The sequence below is a fragment of the Argiope bruennichi genome, chromosome 6 (assembly GCF_947563725.1).
Source record: "Argiope bruennichi chromosome 6, qqArgBrue1.1, whole genome shotgun sequence".
Classification (NCBI taxonomy): domain Eukaryota; kingdom Metazoa; phylum Arthropoda; class Arachnida; order Araneae; family Araneidae; genus Argiope; species Argiope bruennichi.
Window position 1 is genome coordinate 3690530 of NC_079156.1, and position 20702 is coordinate 3711231.

Consider the following 20702-nt stretch of genomic DNA (forward strand, 5'->3'; position numbering starts at 1 on the left):
GAATACCAATTTGCAGAAACTAGAGCGAGTTCAGCTCAGCGCAGCTCGTATTATCACTGGGCTCCGCAGAAGCACGCCATCAAACATCGTACTCTACGAGGCTGACTTACAGCCATTGAGGGATAGATGTATTCCTAATCTTATAAAGTACTTTAGCAAACTTTATAGCTACCGTTCTCAACATCGAACCGCTAATTTCCTGTGTGGTTGGAAGAACACTCAGAAGTTGAAGAGTTATAGTCCTCTTGGACATGCTGAAAAGTTAAATGTTTTGCAACCCATTGTTTCTTCTAACTCTCTAAAGCCTATTGCTTCCCCTCTTGACAAATTATCTGGTGTGTACTTCCATACAGAACTATTGACTTACACTAATAAATCTTCTCAACATCCTGAATTTCTAAGACAAGCTGCTCTTGAAGTAATCAATAATATTCCATCTGAAGCTGTACTGATTTATACTGACGGTAGTAAAGATGAAAATGGTCACACTGGTAGCGGGGTTGTAATTAAATCCGGCAATGAAGAGACTTTCCTTAGTCAGCGCAACCCTGACTTTAGTTCCGTCTTTGGCTCAGAATTGATAGCCATTGACATGGCTCTGATCTTTTCTTTAGATCACCAATTAATCGGTGAGATTTGGCTTCTAGTTGATAGTCGTAGCGTCATACAGTACTTAGAAAACTGGAGGAATATTGTAGACCAGAGAGGCATCCGTGTTTTTGAAAAATTAAAATTGATGTCCAAGTCCTCCGCTATACATTTTCAATGGATACCATCTCATGTAAACCTTAAATATAATGACATTGCCGATAGTCTGGCTAAGAAGGGTTCATCCCTGACTCTGAATTCTGCTGAGCCCTTAACTTTCCAGGAAATGCATTCCAGAAGTAAGGCCCTTGTCAACTCATCTTGGAAACTACCACCTTCCCATCCGTGGTACCTTGGCTCTGACCCTGGTGGTGCTCTGAGCTTTGGCGGTGCTAGACAAGACCAGACGGCTCTGTCTAGATTTAAATCTGGCCACCTCAAGACTCTTCGGTTCTCCGGTGGGAACAAGATCTTCCCCATCTGCATGAAGTGCAATTCAAGCGAGGCCACTGCTGAGCATTTGCTTCGCTGTATTGGCTTTTCCCGGGAGAACCTGCTTCATAGCCCCAATAATGTCCTTGATGGTTTGAAGGCGAATGGTCTCATGGACCTGATCTGATTCCGGTCAGGGGATTAGAAAGAAGAAGAAGAAGAAGAGAAACGTCCTACTACAAATCAAGATGACGAAAGTCAGTTGGGATACGATGTCCACCTACGATGTCCTACGATTTTCGCCTTTAGTCATATATCAATAACTTTGCATGGAATCTTAGTTTAAGCAACATTTTGATACGATTGGGGTTTTTATTTGTATGATACTTTTGAAATCGAATATTGTCTTTCTAGAAAAAAAGTGTACACCTTTTTCACGCATTTGTAATCGCTGCTGAGCGAAGGAAGCAGAAATGCATTCACTCGGCGACTCCCATTCATTCACTCCATTATCACCGCGAAAAGAGCACCGGAATAACAACGGTTCATTGAGGCTGGATTGACAGCTTGTTTAAGCACAGATGCATCGGCTCGAGGTTATTTTAAGAACACTAAATATATCCTCTTTCACGAACCCAGATTCGGAATCACGAATTTCATTCTTCACATGTTGTTTCGACCGAAGAAGATTAAAACAAATTTCTAAGGCTTAAAGTTACTCCAAAAGTAGTACTAAAGTAAATCTGTCAGCTTTGTTTTGATTTGTGTTTCTGTATGCTGTTAAATTTAAAATGGCTTTTCAAAATTCAATTATTTTCTTTATGGCCTTTACACCTTTCAGTTTGTTCGGTACAGCAATGGTCAAATACTGATAAGAACGCTTATGGTAGTGACATATTTGGTTTGCATTAGAGAAACTAATCTGTCAGGATATAGGAACGAACGCAGCACGAATCAGTATTTAAAAGAACTGTATAAAACAATCTGTTGACCAGCTGTGAATTTTGAAATACCAGAAAGAAATGCGTATTTAGCAAACTAGATAGGAATGGCTCAAAATACATTTTTATTTTCTCGTATAAGATGTACAGAAAATAAATGTAATCGTCAGAAAATTCAGACTGGTGCTTTAGAAGAATCTCTAGATCTCCTTGAGATCGAAAAATACATTTTTTGCTTTATATCTGTCCGTCTGTCTCTGACAAAAATAACCCCAAAACGCACGTAGACGGATGATATTTGATAAATGATTTAAACATTAAATGTGTAGATTTCCATCCCATTTCGAACAAAATCCATTCAGAGGAAGTCTGTCCGGCTGCTCGAATATAAGTTAACGCGGTAACAGTGAAGAGAGTTCGATAAATAAAATAAGGCTGAGCATCCCGAGCGTAGATACCTGCCAACTGTTTTCAGCCAAATCGATTGAGAAGTCTACGATTGTGGTTTCGCGCCAAATTTTGGTTTCAGTCAGTTGGGGGGGGGGGACGCCTGAAAAGTAAATTCTATTTTCGGATACTATTAACCGCAAGCTAGAGATGAATCGCCGAAACGCTCACCAAGGATCACACAACGGATTCGGTGAAAATGCTAAATGCGTGCCAAAAAGTAATATTTTGTGACTATTGTAAGCCAGGAGCATGCAAGGTATTCTCTGGCATCATAACTTTATGAAATAGTGCACGAGAAAGTGTTGGAGGGACCCACCGGTTATGTTTGATCGTTTTCTTAATAATTGTAGGAATTCGATGTCTTTTAATGGAATGAAAAACATTCTTTTGATAAATGTCTGTTTGAAATGTCCATTGTTCATCATTATCGATTTCTCTTCATTCTTGTTATTTCTTTAAAAAAAAAAAAAAGAAGAAGAAGAAGAAGAAGTTTGATATCCCAAGCCTTTTTAGAACACAATGTGAAACATTTGCTGCACAATAAAAGGAATAGAAAATTATTCAGTATTATATACATCGTGATCAAGAAATAGCAGGAGGTGTTCGGAGCCCAGTAGCGTGTTATGTACTGGACGAAATGTAACAAAATTTGACCACCATGCACATTAAAGTATACGGTTTCAATTTATCAAAATATATATATATATATATATATATATATATAACCAAAAACGCCGATAGGGGAAAACCTGGCGCTGTGATCGAAAACTTTATTATGTAATTTGCTCATACGGGTACTTTGTGACATGACATCGAAAATAAAAGGAAGGGTTGCGGGAATTTAAGTCATCCCCACTTCTGTTTAAACCATCTTTCGTTATGCTCCAAGTTTTTTAGTCGATCGGAGATGGCGCTCCTAATCTTTTTCCTTGTGAATTTAAGTCATTCTGCAAGAATTCGCCCGTCGATTGCGTTGTCAGTACGTGAATGCGCCTTATTAGTCAAGCTGTTTTATCAGCTGGAGGAAAATACCAGTGCTGCTCTTTGTGAATACCGGCGGTTAAAACAGTTACGTAGAGAATCTATGGTCATAACTAACTTACGAAGAATGGTTGAAAGATTTGAAACAACAGGAATTTTTGGTGTGTAACCAGGCCAAGGACGTAAAGTTATCAAGCAGGAACAAGTTGAAGAAGTTACAATTGCCGTTATGGATCAGGCGATAGCTAATAAGCAGGTTATCGGCAGTGCACGCCGTCGTCGAGAACAGATACGCCGTTCTCGACGATGCAGAAGATATTGCGTATGATCCTGAAATTTTATCCGTATAACACCCTTTAACTGATGACACTGATCTGAATCTTGACAATTTCTGGTTGTGAGGCGGTACTGGTTCACTTGAAAGGCGTTGTGTATCAAGAACATGTTCCTGGCATTACTACTTTAAAAGATCCGATGGCCGATAATGCTGCGAGCCACCGTCGAAAACCTCGTATAATGCATGCAATTATTGGAACATCAAGTTGGTGATCACCTTGAGCCAAATTTGTAAGTTGCTATAATAAACGTTTTTCATTGGTATTTGGTGTATTGCTATTTACTGTTTCCATTGGCAGTTATGTATTCTTTTTCCACATATTATGCGCTTGCAGCTCCAGGATTTTTCCTATCGGCAATTTTTGGCACTATTTTTTTTTTTTTAATAAATCAAAACCGCATACTTTAATGTATATGATGGCGAAATTTTGTTATATTTCGTCCCGTACATAACACGCTATAGGGCTCTGACCACTTCCTGTTATTTCTTGATCACCTATATAAAAAATTTAAAAGAGAAATTTATTGTTATAGTAATAGATAAATCAGCAAATAATTTCGGTTTAATTTGTAAATATTATTATAGAGAACTATTAATTAATGAATACAACTCTAATTCAACATACATTTTGAAGAATACCGGGAAAAGGGAATTAGATAAAAGAATGCCAGCTTTCGCGAAAAATATTAAAATTAAACTACCATTATTTGTTCCCAATAGTAAAATTTCATTTAAAATTTAAATTCATGACTTGTAGCATTAGCAGTTATAATTACTATACGGGAAAACATCTCTTTAAATACTTGAAAATTATCCTGAATAAAATTAAAGATGAAGGTAACATTATAATTAATAGTAACAAAGAAGTTTTGGATTTTCTAAAAGATAACATTAATAAACTGAATAGTTATGATAAAAAAAAATTATTGATTAATCTACCTCATGAGAAATTAATAGATGTCTGTACTTTTATATATGACGAATATTTAAATTATGTAAATTGAATATTACCGAAAATTACGCTTTTAATGGAATTGATTTTTATAAACAAGTAAAGGGCATTCCAATGGCAACATCTTTCTCAAGTGCTTTAGCCAATATTTTCCTACATTATCATCAATATATCTCCAACAATTTAATAAACGGTTGGAGATATATTGATGACTTGCTTTTCTTGAACTTAGATAATACTAATATTGTTACCAATTGCTATCCAAAAGACTTAGTTCTAACTGAAACAAACAAAAATCAACTTTAATCTGCCTCTCTGGATTTAAAAATCGAAATTTCTAATAGTAAAAAATTAGTTTGTATCTACGATAAAAGGGATGAATTCAACTTTAAAATAACTAAACTTTGTAATTACCATTCTAATCTAAACTCTAAAATTTTCAAAAATTTAATTTTTTCACAATTTAACAAGATTAAAAGAGTTTGTAAGAACAAAATTTCTTATATTGAAGCAACAAATAATCTCATTAGAAACTTAACTGCTAATGAATTTCCAAGAAACTTTTGCAATATAGAAGTTTTAATAAAAGAAGGTTTGTCTTCTTTCTAATCTTTTTGCACAGTTAAAAATAGGCTTTTCTGGTACATGTTAATTAACTCAACAGATGGCGCTGAGACCCTATAATTATTTATTACTTAGAATGACGAGGCACTTTACGGGACGCGGGAAACATCAATATAGCTTGGCGTGATGCCTCTTTTGTAGAAGTTTCACCTGATATGTTACGGTTACTGGTACGCCCTTTCCTTTCTGTTTTAATGATTTTCGATTGCGAGTGATCTTTTGTAGTTTATATTATGCTATTGTAATTTTCGCTTAAATTAGAAGTTATCATTTATTGTTTTTTTTTCTTTTCAGAAAATGGTTTATCTCTAAGGCCACAATTTCAGGGGATTTTCGGATCAACAGGGGTCAATATTGTTGGACGAAAGTCAGACCTCTCACAGAAAAAATCCCTTGATTGAATCCATGTCTGAGGGTAACTGTTAAGGATGCAAATATATAATTTTTTTTTTATCAAGGTAACTTTTTTAATTTGATATTACACCTTTATTTATTTAGATATAAATTTCATTTCTAATTAGATAAACATTTTCTTGATTGAAAAGCGATAATATAAATATAGTTACCGAAGTTTACTTGTTCAATTTTTGGAAATAAGATCTTTTATCTAGTGCTTTAACACGTTCACTACCACCGTTCAAGCCTGATATTCAGACCACCTGTATGATTAGATGACCCCTTCTTAGCTATTTCTTAATTATAGCAGAGAAGGGATCATCTAATTAAATAGAAGATTCGATCAATTAGAAAGTAAGTGTGGCTCTCGGACGATGCTCGTGACATGTTAATAAAATATATAAAGTAATAAGACAAAAATTGCCTCACTTTCCCATTGATACCGTAAAATGTCTAAATGTCATAAATTGAAGGCAACGTAAATTGTCTGGCAAAACATTGCAACTCAAACGAGTTGCATCTGGTAGGTGAATCCTCTTTTAAAACACTGACATTTTTACTGGATATAACCAGCGGGTTCAAATTTACATGGCTAAATTTGCCGGTTCTGGAAGATTTCGTGCTTTGATGCAGAATATCTGAAGCAAATTCCAATGACTATAAATAAGAATTATTCCGATAAATGTATCATTTAAACAATAACGATAAAAAAATTACTTAAAGTTCTGTTCTGAATGAAAAATTTTAAATCAATGTTTTTTTTATCCTTGTTTTTTTCATTATAGAAATTAATTACATTTCATATGCAAGATACCGAAACCAAATCTCTCAGAGTTGACTTGGAACTGATGGTTTTGCATAATATTAATTTATCGAAACATTTATCGAATTATTTAATTAGATATTCTCTTTTCCACTACAAATAAGACGGAGCCACCATTTTATTACACAACGGTCTGAATCACAGATCGGAATCATGGCACTGAAGGTGGTAAAGACTGTTTCTAAAGTGATTAAAATCAATAAATATGCAATTGGGTTTTGGGGAGGGGAAAGCATGCCTTCTATACTTGAATTGCTTAACGGATCCTTCGGGGCTTCACTCACCTCTAGTGACAAAATCGAAAGAGTCAAAATAACATACGGCAGTACATTAGTTGTCGCCATGTCCTACCTGTCAGGAGTAGTCGATCTGTATTCTTTCGATTCGGCGGTCGGTTTCTGACGACTAGAAGAATGCTCCACCAGAATCTGATTGGATTTGGAAGGCGTCGGCCGACTGCTGGTCACGGCCAGAGTGGCCGATTTCTGGAGGAAGCTGGGCTTGGTCGGACTGGGCCTGGGTGTGGACAAGTCTTCGGATTTCGCTGGGAAGATGATCTGGGACGTGCTCTGCAGAATCTGGGCATACTTTCCCTCGATGTAGGTGCCGATCACTTTGGTCTCGAATACAGTAGTTGCTCCGTCTTTAACGTGAGTGCCTCCCAAAACGGTCACCAGGCCTGTTGGATACTGAGGGAGCTGTGGTGTGGCATCAGGCTTATGGAGGTTCTGTTGAGGCTCTTCGTTTTTGGGAGAATGGGGTGTGGTACCCAGGTCACTGTAGCCGAGCTTCAAGTGCCTGTAAAGGGTGGATGTTAAAGGTGAATTTCGAAATGGATCTCTGCGTAATGAATTCTATGCTACTAATTCACAATCTTGAACATTAAACATGGTTTGTTATTTGGGCATCTTTACTTTTATGCAATGACTACAAAACAAATAGTAAAAATGCTTCGATAATTTCTATTAAAAGGATTTAAATAAAATGTACCTACGATTGACCTGCGAATTTATTTAACTTCCTAATCAGATGGCCCATCCTATTTGGGATGTTTACTATTTTAATCTCTGTAACAGTATAAGGGCATTTGAGATTTTTAAGTGTTTTCAAGCAATTTTTGTATTTTAAATCACTCAACACTTTCACTTATTTGAGATTAAAATGATTGATTTTATGCATGAGCCATTGTGTACGAAGGGATTTATAATAGCAAAGGAGCAGTAAAACAAAGGCAATCAAATTCACCTTCCCACGTACACGAATGAATGAATGACATGAACTAAAAAAAAATAGGTGAACGTTGTTCTAACGTTGGGCCTCAGATTCGTGTAAAGTACAGTTGATAGGAAGATAACAGATTTTTTAACCAGCATCTGAAGCGCGTATATACAAGTCAGTCAAAATCATTTTGACGTGGTTGATGTGTCATTTTTTATTTAATGAAAATTAAATCTTGTCTGCTTTATTATGATTTTTTTTTGCTAAATTTACTGTGAAATCATTTGTATTGCTTTCGACGCGTCATCGCTTGACTTTAAGAAGGGGGACTTGAGAGATTTAAAAAAATAAATCTTGCCGCTCCCTAGTTAAATTCTTGTGGATATAAACATTTCGCATGCATTTCACATGTTCACGTATTCCTCCGACGTACTCTCTGCAACTGAGCCAACATACGCATCTCAGCCTTTTCAGGTTTGAATTTCTCTGGCAAGATTTCTATATTTCTCCTTCTTTCTATATTTCTTCTTCTTTTTGCTAATTTCTGAGAGTTTTCTAAAACGACGGGTATCAAAAGTGTTTCTTTTCAATGTACTTAATTTTCAAAGCCCCTTAAAAGTCTAAATTATAGAAATGGGCAGACAGGAAAGAACTAGATTAAAGGAATCTACATCATTTAATTTAATTAAAAAATTTAAAAAAAAAGGAAAAGAACCAGAAAAAAAAAGGTGTCCAAAAATTCATTTATTTGAAAACAATTTCTAGCATTTTTTTTTATTTATTTGAAACATGAACTAATAATACACTACTCACAAGATTAGGGGTTATATCAGAATGCATACGAAGTTATAATAAGAAGATATTATTGAAAGATCAGAAATGGCAGTGAGAGAGGCCTTTCGAGCTTTGGAAACTTCTGCCACTTCACCATAAGCGAAGATAAAACCAAATGTATGGAACTCCCGTCCTCAACAATAAAACTGTGTCACGCCTTCGAAAAAGTCGATTTCTTCAAATACCTTGGCCCGATGATTAATGTCAATTATAAACTCAGAGCAGAAATTGATAACAGAGTAAAAATGGCTAACAAATGCTTCTTTGGACTGAAAAAACAACTAATTTCCAACTGAATCAGTCGAAAAACTAAACTAAGAATTTATAAGGCTCTTATTACGCCTGTTCTGCTCTATGCAAGTGAAACTTGGACACTCAGCTCTCTCTGAACATGTTTGAGAGAAAGAACTATCTTTGGCCTACTAGAGAGAGGATGTTGGTGAACTAGATTCAATTTTGAATTATACAAACTCTATTGCAACAGATAACATTGGTTATCTAGAGCAATGGGTTAAGATGGCTCGGCCATACCTGGAGAAGCCATGAAAACAGTGTATGATTCCTAGAGTACGATTGAACAGTTTTTACTTTCTCGTATACATAGCATAAAGAAAATATAGGAATCACAAAAAAAATTCGAACTCGAGATTTTGACGAATTTCCACGTTTTAAACCTCCACGAGTTCGAAAAACACATGTTTGGAAAATGTCTGTCTATCTATGACAACGATAATTTAAAAATGCATTGAGCTAGACCTTTGCAATTTGGCATACGGTCTTTATATCATGTCTGCACATTTCTGTCAAATTTTGTGTAAAATCTGTTCTGAGGAAGTCGATCTGTCCGCTGTCCGAATATAAGTTAAGACGATAATTATAAAACGAAGACAGCTAGATAAATAAAATTCGGTACCCAGATTTAACATCTATAGTGTAGACACATGTCAAATTTTTATCTAAATTCAACTACGGCTTATTGTCTGTCGGTCTGTACTTTCAGAAACATGTAAACGCGATCATTCAAAAACACAATGACTTAAATATATCAAATGTGCCATGAAATTTTATGACTACAAGTGCAATTTTGCGTCAAATTTTTTCTTTGCTTCAATAGGCTGAGAAAAAACGTGTTTAAAAAATAAATTCACCTCTTGGATACTATTAACACACACCAGGCATTCATCGCCGAATAACTCGCCAATAATCACACGGCAGATTCAGTAAAAATGTCAAATTCACGCCAAAAGAAATATTTCCAAACTATTGTACACCAATATCATATAAGATTATTTTTGGCATGACAAGTTTATTAGAGAGTAGGCAAGAAAGTTTTGAGGAGACCTCTCCACTGGTTTTGGTTTCTTTCCTGGTGTTTTTATTTAATTGAAAAAAAAAAATGTTTCCTATTTCTAATTCATATTGAAATCCCCCCTCCTTTTTGTCAGCAATGAAATAATAATAATAAAGACGGAAACGCAATAAAATCCAGGAAGTCGCTTTATTACGCATTTCGAAAGGCTTTACGTTCTGCAGCTGCCAGAATATCACGCCAAAAAAGGAAGCCGCTACTTTACCTCTGCCTGAAATTCTGCCTATCATCCTCTGGTGTATGAGCCTCGTTCTCAAGTTCTGTCCTGGTGTTCCGATCGTCCCCTGTATAAGTGAGATGCTGTATGTCATCATTCCTAGGACTGATGGGGGTGCCTGGAGGTGCGCTGGACGAAGGGGCGGAAGAGGCGGGAGTGGGATCCTGGGGAGTGACGGAAGCAGGGGTGAAGACGATCACCGTGCCATCCACCGTCGTCCTGAAGTTAAGGAAACCCCTCACCGTCACTGTCGGTAGTGTGACGTCAGCGTCCATCTCTTCTGCGGCCGTCAGGGCTTCTGCTCTGGGAGCAGTGGGGATGTAAACCGGGGCTGCACCGTCCGCTCTCAGGGGGACTGCTGCAAGAGGGAATGTAATGTAAATAAGCGCAATTTCATGAGTGTACTAAGAAGACTTTTGATTCATTCTACATCTTGAACTCTTATCCATAATTTACTGATACAAATAATTATTATTGCAGAAACATTTTTTAATTTTAATCTTTAATCTTAGAAATTAATTTTTCTTAAATTCTCTACTAATAACAAAACTGCAAATACGGAATCAAAAATGAATTAACTTTACTGATTAATTGATAATTAAATGTCCTCGATAGCACAATGACTTAGAAAATTTCAAAATTTTCGACATACCAAGTGAAAATTCAAACAATAAAATTCCCCTTTTTAGAAGCATGAAACAAGTTAAATAAAAGTGCTTAAAAGAGTTGTCCACAGAATTTTTACCCACGTTTTATATAATTCCTGGCATGTCCTTTCTTATGCATTTTGGCGATAGTTTTAAACTTTTTGTTCGTTTGAATTTCTGACAGCATTTCGGGTTTAGTTACATCCATGTCCCGTTTTAATACAACGCTAGGGCTACTTTGGGGCGGACCTCTTCATTTTTAACCACGGTCAGATGATGACACCTCAGCTGGCACCCCCTCTCCAAACTTCCACACCACACCAGCGGTGGGACGTTTGACCCCGGCTGATTTAACGTACACCATACCATTCCATTTACATGATGGTTCTTCGGTGCAATCGGGTCTCGAACCTGAAACCCTTCAGTTCTGAAGCCCGGACCTTACCAACAGGCCACCGTGGGCGACAGCATTTTAGGATTTTTTTTTGATTCTTTTTTTTTCATTTGAATTATTTTAGATAAATATGAAGACCTCCTGATTTAAATAATGAAATTGTATTGTAACTGTTGTTTTTTAGATTAACTGAAATAAAAGTCCATACAAATGGATTTATTTAAGAAAATTTGGAAGAGACAAATTACTTTTCCTGACCATTTTACTTTAAAAAAAAGGGGGGGGGGGGGAGGTGTCAATGAAGTTCGGTTTTTAATTTCAAAGTGAAAAATCAAAAGATTAAAAAATTTAAAAAAAAAATCTTATCGGATATTAGATTTATATATTATATAAAATGAAATCTGCTGAAAGCTTCTGTATGTTTGAACCACAAAAACTCGAGAAATAGTTAACGGATATTGGAGATATTTATGCCATTTTGTAGAGCATTTATTGGGAAAGATTTTAGTACATTAAAGTCATATCAAAATAAAAAAAAAGAGTTTTATAATTGCGATGTTAATTATTCTGCGCATGTGCAAATAACAAGAGCTGTGGTATGCATAGGCGATACATTTCTTTGTTTACCTCTGTTTGTTAGTCAATCACGTCAGAACGGTTGAACGAAATTAGATGAAATTTTGCACAGATATAGATTATAGTTTTGAATAGGTCATAGGCTGCTATTTATTCCGATTAATTTTCTATTAATTAAAAACTAACTTTCCCACCAAAAAATCTTTTCATTTCCCCACCGCCAAATGAGTAAGGCTTCAGTCTTTTTTCCCCCACGCTAACGAGGTTAAGCTTAACATTTTTTCGACCGATTATTTCAAACGATTTTGTTTATTTTCTTTGTGTTTGATGCATTTAAAATTAAACATTGTTAATTAATCGATATTTCGGATTCATTCTGAAGTACTTTAAAATTAAAATAAAACAGAATAAAGGAAATTAAAAATTTCTAATCAGCATTTGCGTTACCCCAACTGGCGTAGAAAATTCACGCATTTGCGTTAAGCCAATTGGCGTTGAAAATTCCCGCACGCGCAGTTTGTTCTTATTGTTGACAACCATATTTTCATTTTAATTAAAAGTTTAAAAATTATGTGTGTTATACTGTTGTAGCTATCTCAATCGATAAACAAAATAGACTTGATTAAAAAAAAATACGGACTTGATTTGAATCTGCTAGCCCAACTCAGCAAGAACCGCAAGATAGCTCTGGCTGTAGCTTCCTTGGCATTGCTACAACTTTGATTAACGGTGGCCGGACAGCACATTCCGTTTTCAAATTGCCGCTTAATCTTGCAAGCAAAGATACCTCAACATGCAACGTCACCAAAAACAGCGACAGGGGAGTCCTTTTGTAGCAGTGCAAGTTAATATTACGGGGCGAGTGCACAATGTCGCACAAGCATGCATTAGAGGCTTTAAACCGCAGCCTGCAGGACATCCGCGGCAACCACGCGGTGATGGGCGGGGTTGTCGTTTTGCTCACAATGACCTGTTTGCAATTTTAGTGAGCACTTGTGGACTATCAAACCCTCTCCAGGTGTGGGATAAATACAAGGACGCTTTATCAGAATATATCGTGCATAGGCTGGATGGCACTCACAATGACCTAATCATTAACGGAGCTTAGGTATTGATTGAGGCGAAAGATGCATAGGTCAGTTCTCATACATATACATCAAATTTTCGACGCGAACGAAATCGCGGGTAATAGCTAGTTCTTATATATGTCATTGCACGAAGTATTTTTGTCACGCAATGCTATTAAGGGTTAAAAGACTTTTAAGGGGGGGGGCTATTCAATTTCACTACAGCCGTCATAATTTGAAATGAGAATGGCCTTATTCTTATTTCAAATTAAAGAGAAATGAGATTACAAAAAAGAGAAAAATGAAACTCATCTCAAATCCAAATATAACTGCATGGAATCAAAAGTATGCGAACATATTTTTAAATCTTTGATCTTAATTTCTTAACCATGTTGTCAGATTATAATAATTGGTAGAAATTCTTAGTTCTATTTTTTTTTCAAATTTTATCAATAAATTTAGAATTGTACTTATTCATAAGCAGATGAGTTTTATCCAACAACAGCTCAAAAGCGATTTGAAGATGAAATTCAGTGAAGATGGGATGCCTGGTCAATTGGTCGTTAGCATTGAAAATTTGAAATTTCACTTATGAAATAGTTTTAAATGAACTTTCAGGTATGATCTTCTATCCACACCCATAAACGGATACAAATATCTTCTACTCATTAGAGTCGTTGGAAGCTATCTTGAGTCGTATCCAGAAGAAATTGTAGTAAACAAGATTTCCCAGAACCGGGAAATTTCATAATAGGGAAAGTATGTAAAAAATAATAATAAACATAGATTATTTTGTTTCATTTGATTTTTTTATATACTGTAAAAAATAAACAAATGGCTCTGCCTTTCTTGCGGCTCTCGTTTATTCGACGCTTGTCAGCTTTTGAATTTATAAAGACTTCTGCTATAGAGAGCGCTTGTAAGATAATGATTAAGATTATGAGCACAACGCATAGGAAAATATCGCCCTCAGAAAAAATAGGCATAATCACATTCTTACACGTAACTGTATATTTTTTTTATATATTTTTTAATGAGGGGAAAACAAAAAAGAGTAGCTGATCGCTAGACTTGATCAGGCTACGATAACCGAGATGATTATTTCTTTTAAAGAAACATTTTATTTTCTTGCAAAGTCTTTGAGAAGGCTTATTCTGTTGACATAATTGCCCATGAGCTCATTGCCAGCGAGTTCTTGGGCTTTTAAATAAGAATGATCAACTCCGTGAATTGCTCAAAGCATTTTTTTCCTCAGCCATTGTTGACCATTTATTTTAAGCACCGACCTTATGTGCTGGAAATAAGCCTTGCGCAGAGTAAATTTAACGTCCATAGAATTCTTCCCACCGACCTCACAAGAAGACGCTGCTGCAATGTTCAGATTTAATGTGGGAGGATCAAACTGCGCCGATTCAAACATTTTTTTGACCCGGTTCTTTCATTTTTACACAGTATCATAAAAGCATTTAAGGGATGAAGATTGATCATTTATACTGTTTATGAAATATCTGTTTATACTGGTTATGAAATATCTGTTTATACTGGTTATGAAAATATCTGTTGTTACTTAGAAAGAGTTTCAAAAGACAAAACAGATTTCCTTAATATATTGTTACTTAATGAAATCTGAGCTATCTCAACTGTTAGCATGAAATGAATTTCATGAATGTGCGATAATATAATTCAGTTTAGGCAATATTCTTAAACTAACAATAGTTAAGCCTTAGAAAGGAAACGATATGTCCATGATGATTTTTTTTACCTCAAATGAAATTCCGATGAATCTTGCAATATTTTACGACCCGGCCCTCTTCGACGATAGAGTCTACTATTTCTGGTTCAGCCGAAAGATTTTTCAAACGATAAGACTCCATATACAAGTAAATTTGAAAACGTAAAAATTTCAAAAGGAAAAATTCCGGCATCCCAAAAGGTATCAATAGAAATTTTTTTAACCAATTAGATGATACATTCCTGATCGAATTTTGTTATTGTAATATTCGACGACTGATTCACAAGCAGTTTATCCGTTCATAGTTTGGATATTATGAAAAATTCAACAATAATTTTTTTAAATATATATGTAGAATGGACATAAAACAGTCGTTTAATAAATGCAAATTAATTTTGTCTCATTTCAGGGTTTATAAAAAAAACGCCAACACTCTCAAAACTGAATATTATTAAAGAAGGATTTCAAGTTTCCATTGAGCGATAATGGATATGGCATTCCCATTCCAAGACTGGGAAATTTACAAAAACTATACGAGCGATTTTCCTTGAATAATACAAAGAAGAGCGTAATGAGTGTTTATATATATTTCAACAGTTTCGGAATAGACATCAGTCATTTTGAAGCTGCTATTCAATCTTTCCGGCCATTGCATTTACTTCCACATTTAGATTTTAAAATCTTTCGATGGCCGGCATCTCAAACAAGCGGAATCCATTCAGGATCTCTGTTCAGGGAGCGGTCTTCCCGAAATATTCTCGCGTGCTCTGATCAAAGGGATCGAAACCAGAGAGCCACAGTTGCAGTCACACATGAAACTTAATACAGCTAAGTCATTGTGTTTTTTGAATGATCGCTTTTACATTCTTCTGAAAGTACAGGCGCCCGGTTGGACTTGGTTCAAAATTTTACAGATAATACGAGGTGAAACGCGCGCACCGCATTTTATCCATCCTCTCTTCGTTTTGCAGTCGTCGTGTTAACTTCTATTCGAACAGACAGACTTCCTCTGAATAGATTTGCTAAAACATTTGGAGTGAAAATCATGCACCACATTTCATCCGTCTAACTGAAAGCGTTCCTGAGTCACAGACATAACCTCTACAAATGTGTTTTTCGAACTCAGAAATGTTTAAACCTTGGAGATTTGTCAAAATTTTGTGTCCGAATGTTTTGATTGAACTTGTCATAAATCGTCGCTGGAAATAAAAACCAATTCATTGTATTTTTGTATTGATATTGCATTTCAGTTGCAATGCTATTCACTTAGCTACGTTTGATGTCTTTGTTGCTTCTTCTGCAGTTCTTGAGTCGAGGTGTCCGATGGTATCTCTGCTTTGGAATCGGAGGGTTCTAGGTTCGAAACCCGATGACACTGAATAAACGTCTCACCAGGGGCACCTCAGATCTGGGATTGAGAAGTTTTCTGCATGATATGGGTTCTCGAAAGGGTGTGGGGTCAGCTACTTCCTATTCATGGCTTGCTATTTCTTCTTCTTTTTTTAGAAATATGTAAACGAATTGCTCAATGTTCGTGTATTTTTTGTTGATTATCGTATGTGTATCGTATGTTATTTTGGTCTTAGTTTAACAGAATTTTAAATTCGAAAATTACATTTATGTTTGAAAAAACTCGCCAATCTTTTCCAGAAAAAAAAAAAAAATTGTGCGTAGTAAATTTTACTCAGTGAATCCCGTTTTCATATTGGAACTTGACTACCTGCATGTGATTAAGTGTTAATATTTTATAATTCATTCTATTTGTATTTTTACAAACTTGTTTATTTGGTGACCCAATAGTGTTTTATCAAAAGATTTGCTTGCAGCGCCCTCTTCGCCTAGAGGCAGTTGTCTGTTCTGTCTTTCATAAGTCCGTCCGTACAATTGTGTTTCAGGGCAACATCCTATGAAATAGCTCAGTATGCAACTATCATTCCCTTCTGTGTTGTCTTTTTTTTAAATATGCCTCGAAGAATTCTCAGGCACATGAACGTATCGTTTCGCACAACTACAATCGGGCTGTTCATCTGAAAACATATTTGTCTTCTTATCTGTCTTCTCACGTCTTTGCAAGAAAATGGATTCACTTAAAATTTTCCAAATTTCATTTGTTTCTTGAATATGTTTTTAAAAAGCCTTCATTGCATAACAACTTTTCTGGGGTAGTGTTGGTTAAATAGAAAATGTAAAAAAGAAATTTGAAGTATTAGATAATACGTAAAATTCCTTCGCTTGAAAGTCATTGGGCTACGACGGCATATCACCATTTTGTTTGTTAATGAATTTGAATAATTTATTTTTAGGATTTTCTTTAAATAGGTTTGAATTCTTGTTTACCATTCTCATTCTTTTTTTTTATTAAGTTTCATAATTTTATTTGTTAGTTCCATTTGATTGTCGGATTTTGTGTCTTAAATTATTATAAAATCAAAAATATTTGAAACATAATTCACTTTATTTTCAGCTGATTTAATTTAAAGCATCAAAAGCAAACCATTTGATCTCAAACATAAACATTTTTTCTACAATAAATGTGTTGGAACACACAATATCCTCAAAGTAGTGATGCGAGCGAATAGTGCTTGCGTAACAAAGCCTGGATGGATTATCCGGTCAGTCATCGACTCGGGCGTTGATCCGGCCAAAATTTCGGTTAGCATTCTTTCGTAATTTCCGAAGCTTTGAAATGTAACAATTCTAAGCAGAGGGAGTAGAGTGGCTTGTCACAAATATCAAGAAAGCGACTCATCCCGTGACGACATTGGAGCGACTGTTGAACGTTTCATCGACAAAGCAGTCTTTATTTCGCGGATTCACGCTCACAAAAGAAAATCAAATGGTCACCATTTTTTTGAAACGTGAATTCCCATTTAATTTTTGAACAGTCATATCTGCTTTGTGGATTAACTAATACACTTTATTTTTAAAAACGTCTAAATGCTTTTGCTTCCTACCCTTTCATCCCATTGCTTCAATCTTGGTGGATGATTTCAGTGTCTTCGGACACGTTAGGTCCTGAAACACTTGAAAGTTCTGCATGGCTTTAGAAAGAGTTAAATGAATATTGATTCCTCCATTTCCTTCATCATTTCCCCTCAACTTATGTTGGTGCCTATATGTTGATTTAAATATTCATACCAATAAAAAGATGAAAAAGGAATTCGTCATTATAATTAATAAATGAACATATAACATTTTATTATTAAGCATGTTAATAAATTTTTACTATCTTTACATTTTATAATAAAGATGAATGCTCACGCGCGCGCGTGTGTGTGTTGGCGCTCTACAAGCCAAACCAACCATCTGATCAGAGCTAGCAAACTTGACACAAACATACTTTGGAAGGTAGAAATGTGCACCTCGATACGTTTTTTTTTTGAAATTTTAATAAAAAATGAAGCGAAATATTGGCGTTTTTTTGCGATAACTTCCAAAATTATTACAGCAGATTTTTATATGATCTGAAAGTTCAAAAAATAATCTTTTCAACAAGATAAATGTTTTAACCTTTAAATTAAGTTTCTGTTTTAAAATTCTTTAAAAAATTCATTAAATCATATTTTTCAACAATTTATTTCGCACAAAATGAAAATAAAATGTAACCTTCAACACGTTACTAGCGAAAAGAATCGTATCGAGTAACTTTTGTTAGCGCTTCGTCATCTCGTTTACAAAAGCTCAAATGAATAGATCAAGTTAACTCTTTTTGCAAATTGAATCTAAGTACAGCACCTGTTTGTATGGAATGTAATAAATACGAAATGTGATATTTTCGCAGTAAAAAGAATGCGAGACAAGTCTTCTTTGACATTTTAAAATAATTATATTATTAATTCAATAATTCAGTTTTATTTAAGGCATGCATTGTTTAATACATACAGGATATCCATTCTAATCAAGGCCTAATAGCGAAACTTCTAAAACTTTATTAATTGGCTTCTGTGTATCTAATAAAAAAGAATCTAAATGAAGTGGCCGTGTCTCATGAAGTTCGAATCAATGAATGCTTTTTTTTGAACGAGGCGTTTCAAATTTTTTATTCAGATCCCCCATTCCGCGAGTCGCGTTCTTAAGCTACAATCAATTACAATCAATCGCTAATATTTTAAATTAAAAAATATTTGTTCCAGTCTTTTACAATTAAAACTGATTGAGCAGAGAAATTGTGAAAGTCTCTATTCTGTAAAAATGCTCGATTTTAGACCTCTCCATAGACCATTAAAAGAAAATACGCCAATCAGCACTTAGACTTTCCCCAAGACTGATCGCCTAAAATAATGAAGTTCAAAGCTTCATTTAGGCTTGATCTCAGAAAATGGAAACATTGTATTGTTAAGATAATTATACTAAATATGATTTATAGGATAGAAAGACTGTATAAAATTTAAGCTTCACGATGGATTTCAAAACTACATTTATCGAATGAAATAAAACGCATAACGCATTTAAATTTTTTTCAAGATGAAGAATAAATTTTTGTTATGAATCAGAGAAATTTTTATTGAATAATTCTTCGAAATATGGTGTAAAATTTACTATGCAGTACGCATAAGATAACAATGCTGAAGAATTTGTTTTCCCATAGTCATATTTAAAATATATATATATATTAGATTTCAACAAAAATATTTTCGTGTTTATTGAATTTTATCTTCTCCATTTTTAATTCAAATTTAAATCTTACTGCAACTAACAACAAATTAAGAGAGATAAATAGTACGAGGAGCAAGCTATTGTAAAATTTCTGTAACATTGTGAGTTATGTGACTATTGAAATTTGAAGATTAAAAATATTTTGTCAAAGAAGCTATTAGGCGATCAAGATACATAAATATATTGAATTGAAAATTTTTGAGAGCGTTGCTTCTGATTAACCGTCTGGTTGCTGAAACCGGTTGGTTTGAAATAAAAATTGATGGAAACTATTAAAAAAAATTGAAGGAGATTGCAATCACCGAGCCGAAATGTCAGAGCGTGAAAATGTTTCAAAACTGATTTGTTTGAAAATAATTATTTAATCTTAGTGATAATGACAACGTGCACACAACAGATATATTTCATTTATTGAAACGCAATGTGCACAAATGCAATGACAAAGTTATGAAAAACACTATTGTGTATTATAAAGGATTTCACATTTTGTATTCTGATAAAGAATGAAAGAATTTAAAAAAAAATTTATTTAGAAGGGGGTGCGTTAAATATCTTGGCAATGCCCCTGCTGTAAAAACACATTGTAGAAATGTCTCGGGCACGTCCGCCCATCCTTCAGGATTGAAAACCACAGAAATGGAATTCAAGGATTCAGATGTAGGCATTTCTTTCAATGCATTTATTCATTCGATTTTTTTTGTTCATAAAATCAATTCAAGGTTTTAAAACTTATTCAACTTCTTCCTTAATTGTCACCCTTTTCATTATTCTGCGACGGCTTGACATTGTGTCGACTTCCTTACTAACACAGTAGTTTAGAAAAACAATTCTTCATTTAAATGCAAAGCTTACATTAAGGAGCGATTAGGTTTTTTCCCCCCTTCCCGAATTATCATAACGTCTGGCTGTCGAATGATCTGAAGTCCTTGTAAGGTCAAGTGAGAGTGTGCACGATTATTCTATCGAAAATATGACGAATCATTAAGTAATAGCGAAATGCCGTGGTTGAACTCCTTTTGCTTGGATTTGTTTTTTGCAGGGAAACAGTACTGGTGTTGTTTACCTTCGACTGGAGTGTAGGAACTGATTGGCACGTGGGAGAGTTGCTATCAAGGTCAAGTGTTATGGGTTCCGAATTCGTCACAGGGAGAAATGTGCATAAGTCGGGTGTTTCTTACTTTCTGAATTTTGTCTGCATTTTTACATTCTTGCATACGAAATATAGAGAATGTACTGTAATTGTCAAAAAATTCGAACTAGAGATTCTGACGAATCTCCACGTTTTACACCTCTATCAGTTCAATAAATACATTTTCGGCATTGTATCTGTGTGTGTGTCTGACAAAAATAACTCAAAGACGATATGAGCTAGGCGTATGAAGTGTGGCACACTGTCTTTGCAATAAATGTGCTGATTTCTTTCAAATTTTGAGCCATATCTATTCAGAGAAAGTCTCACATCCAATTC

General features: G+C 34.9%; 1 protein-coding gene across 2 annotated transcripts in view; it reads right to left on the bottom strand.

Moving 5' to 3' along the window:
- Positions 1–20702, bottom strand: part of LOC129972444 (uncharacterized) — a 166209-nt gene that overhangs the window by 15280 nt on the left and 130227 nt on the right. For both annotated transcript variants that reach the window (XM_056086581.1, XM_056086582.1), the window contains exons 2-3: positions 10151–10520; positions 6876–7322 (exon numbers count right to left, since the gene is read on the bottom strand). In XM_056086581.1, the coding sequence (XP_055942556.1) occupies positions 6876–7322; positions 10151–10520 (817 nt within the window). The remainder of the gene's footprint in view (positions 1–6875; positions 7323–10150; positions 10521–20702) is intronic.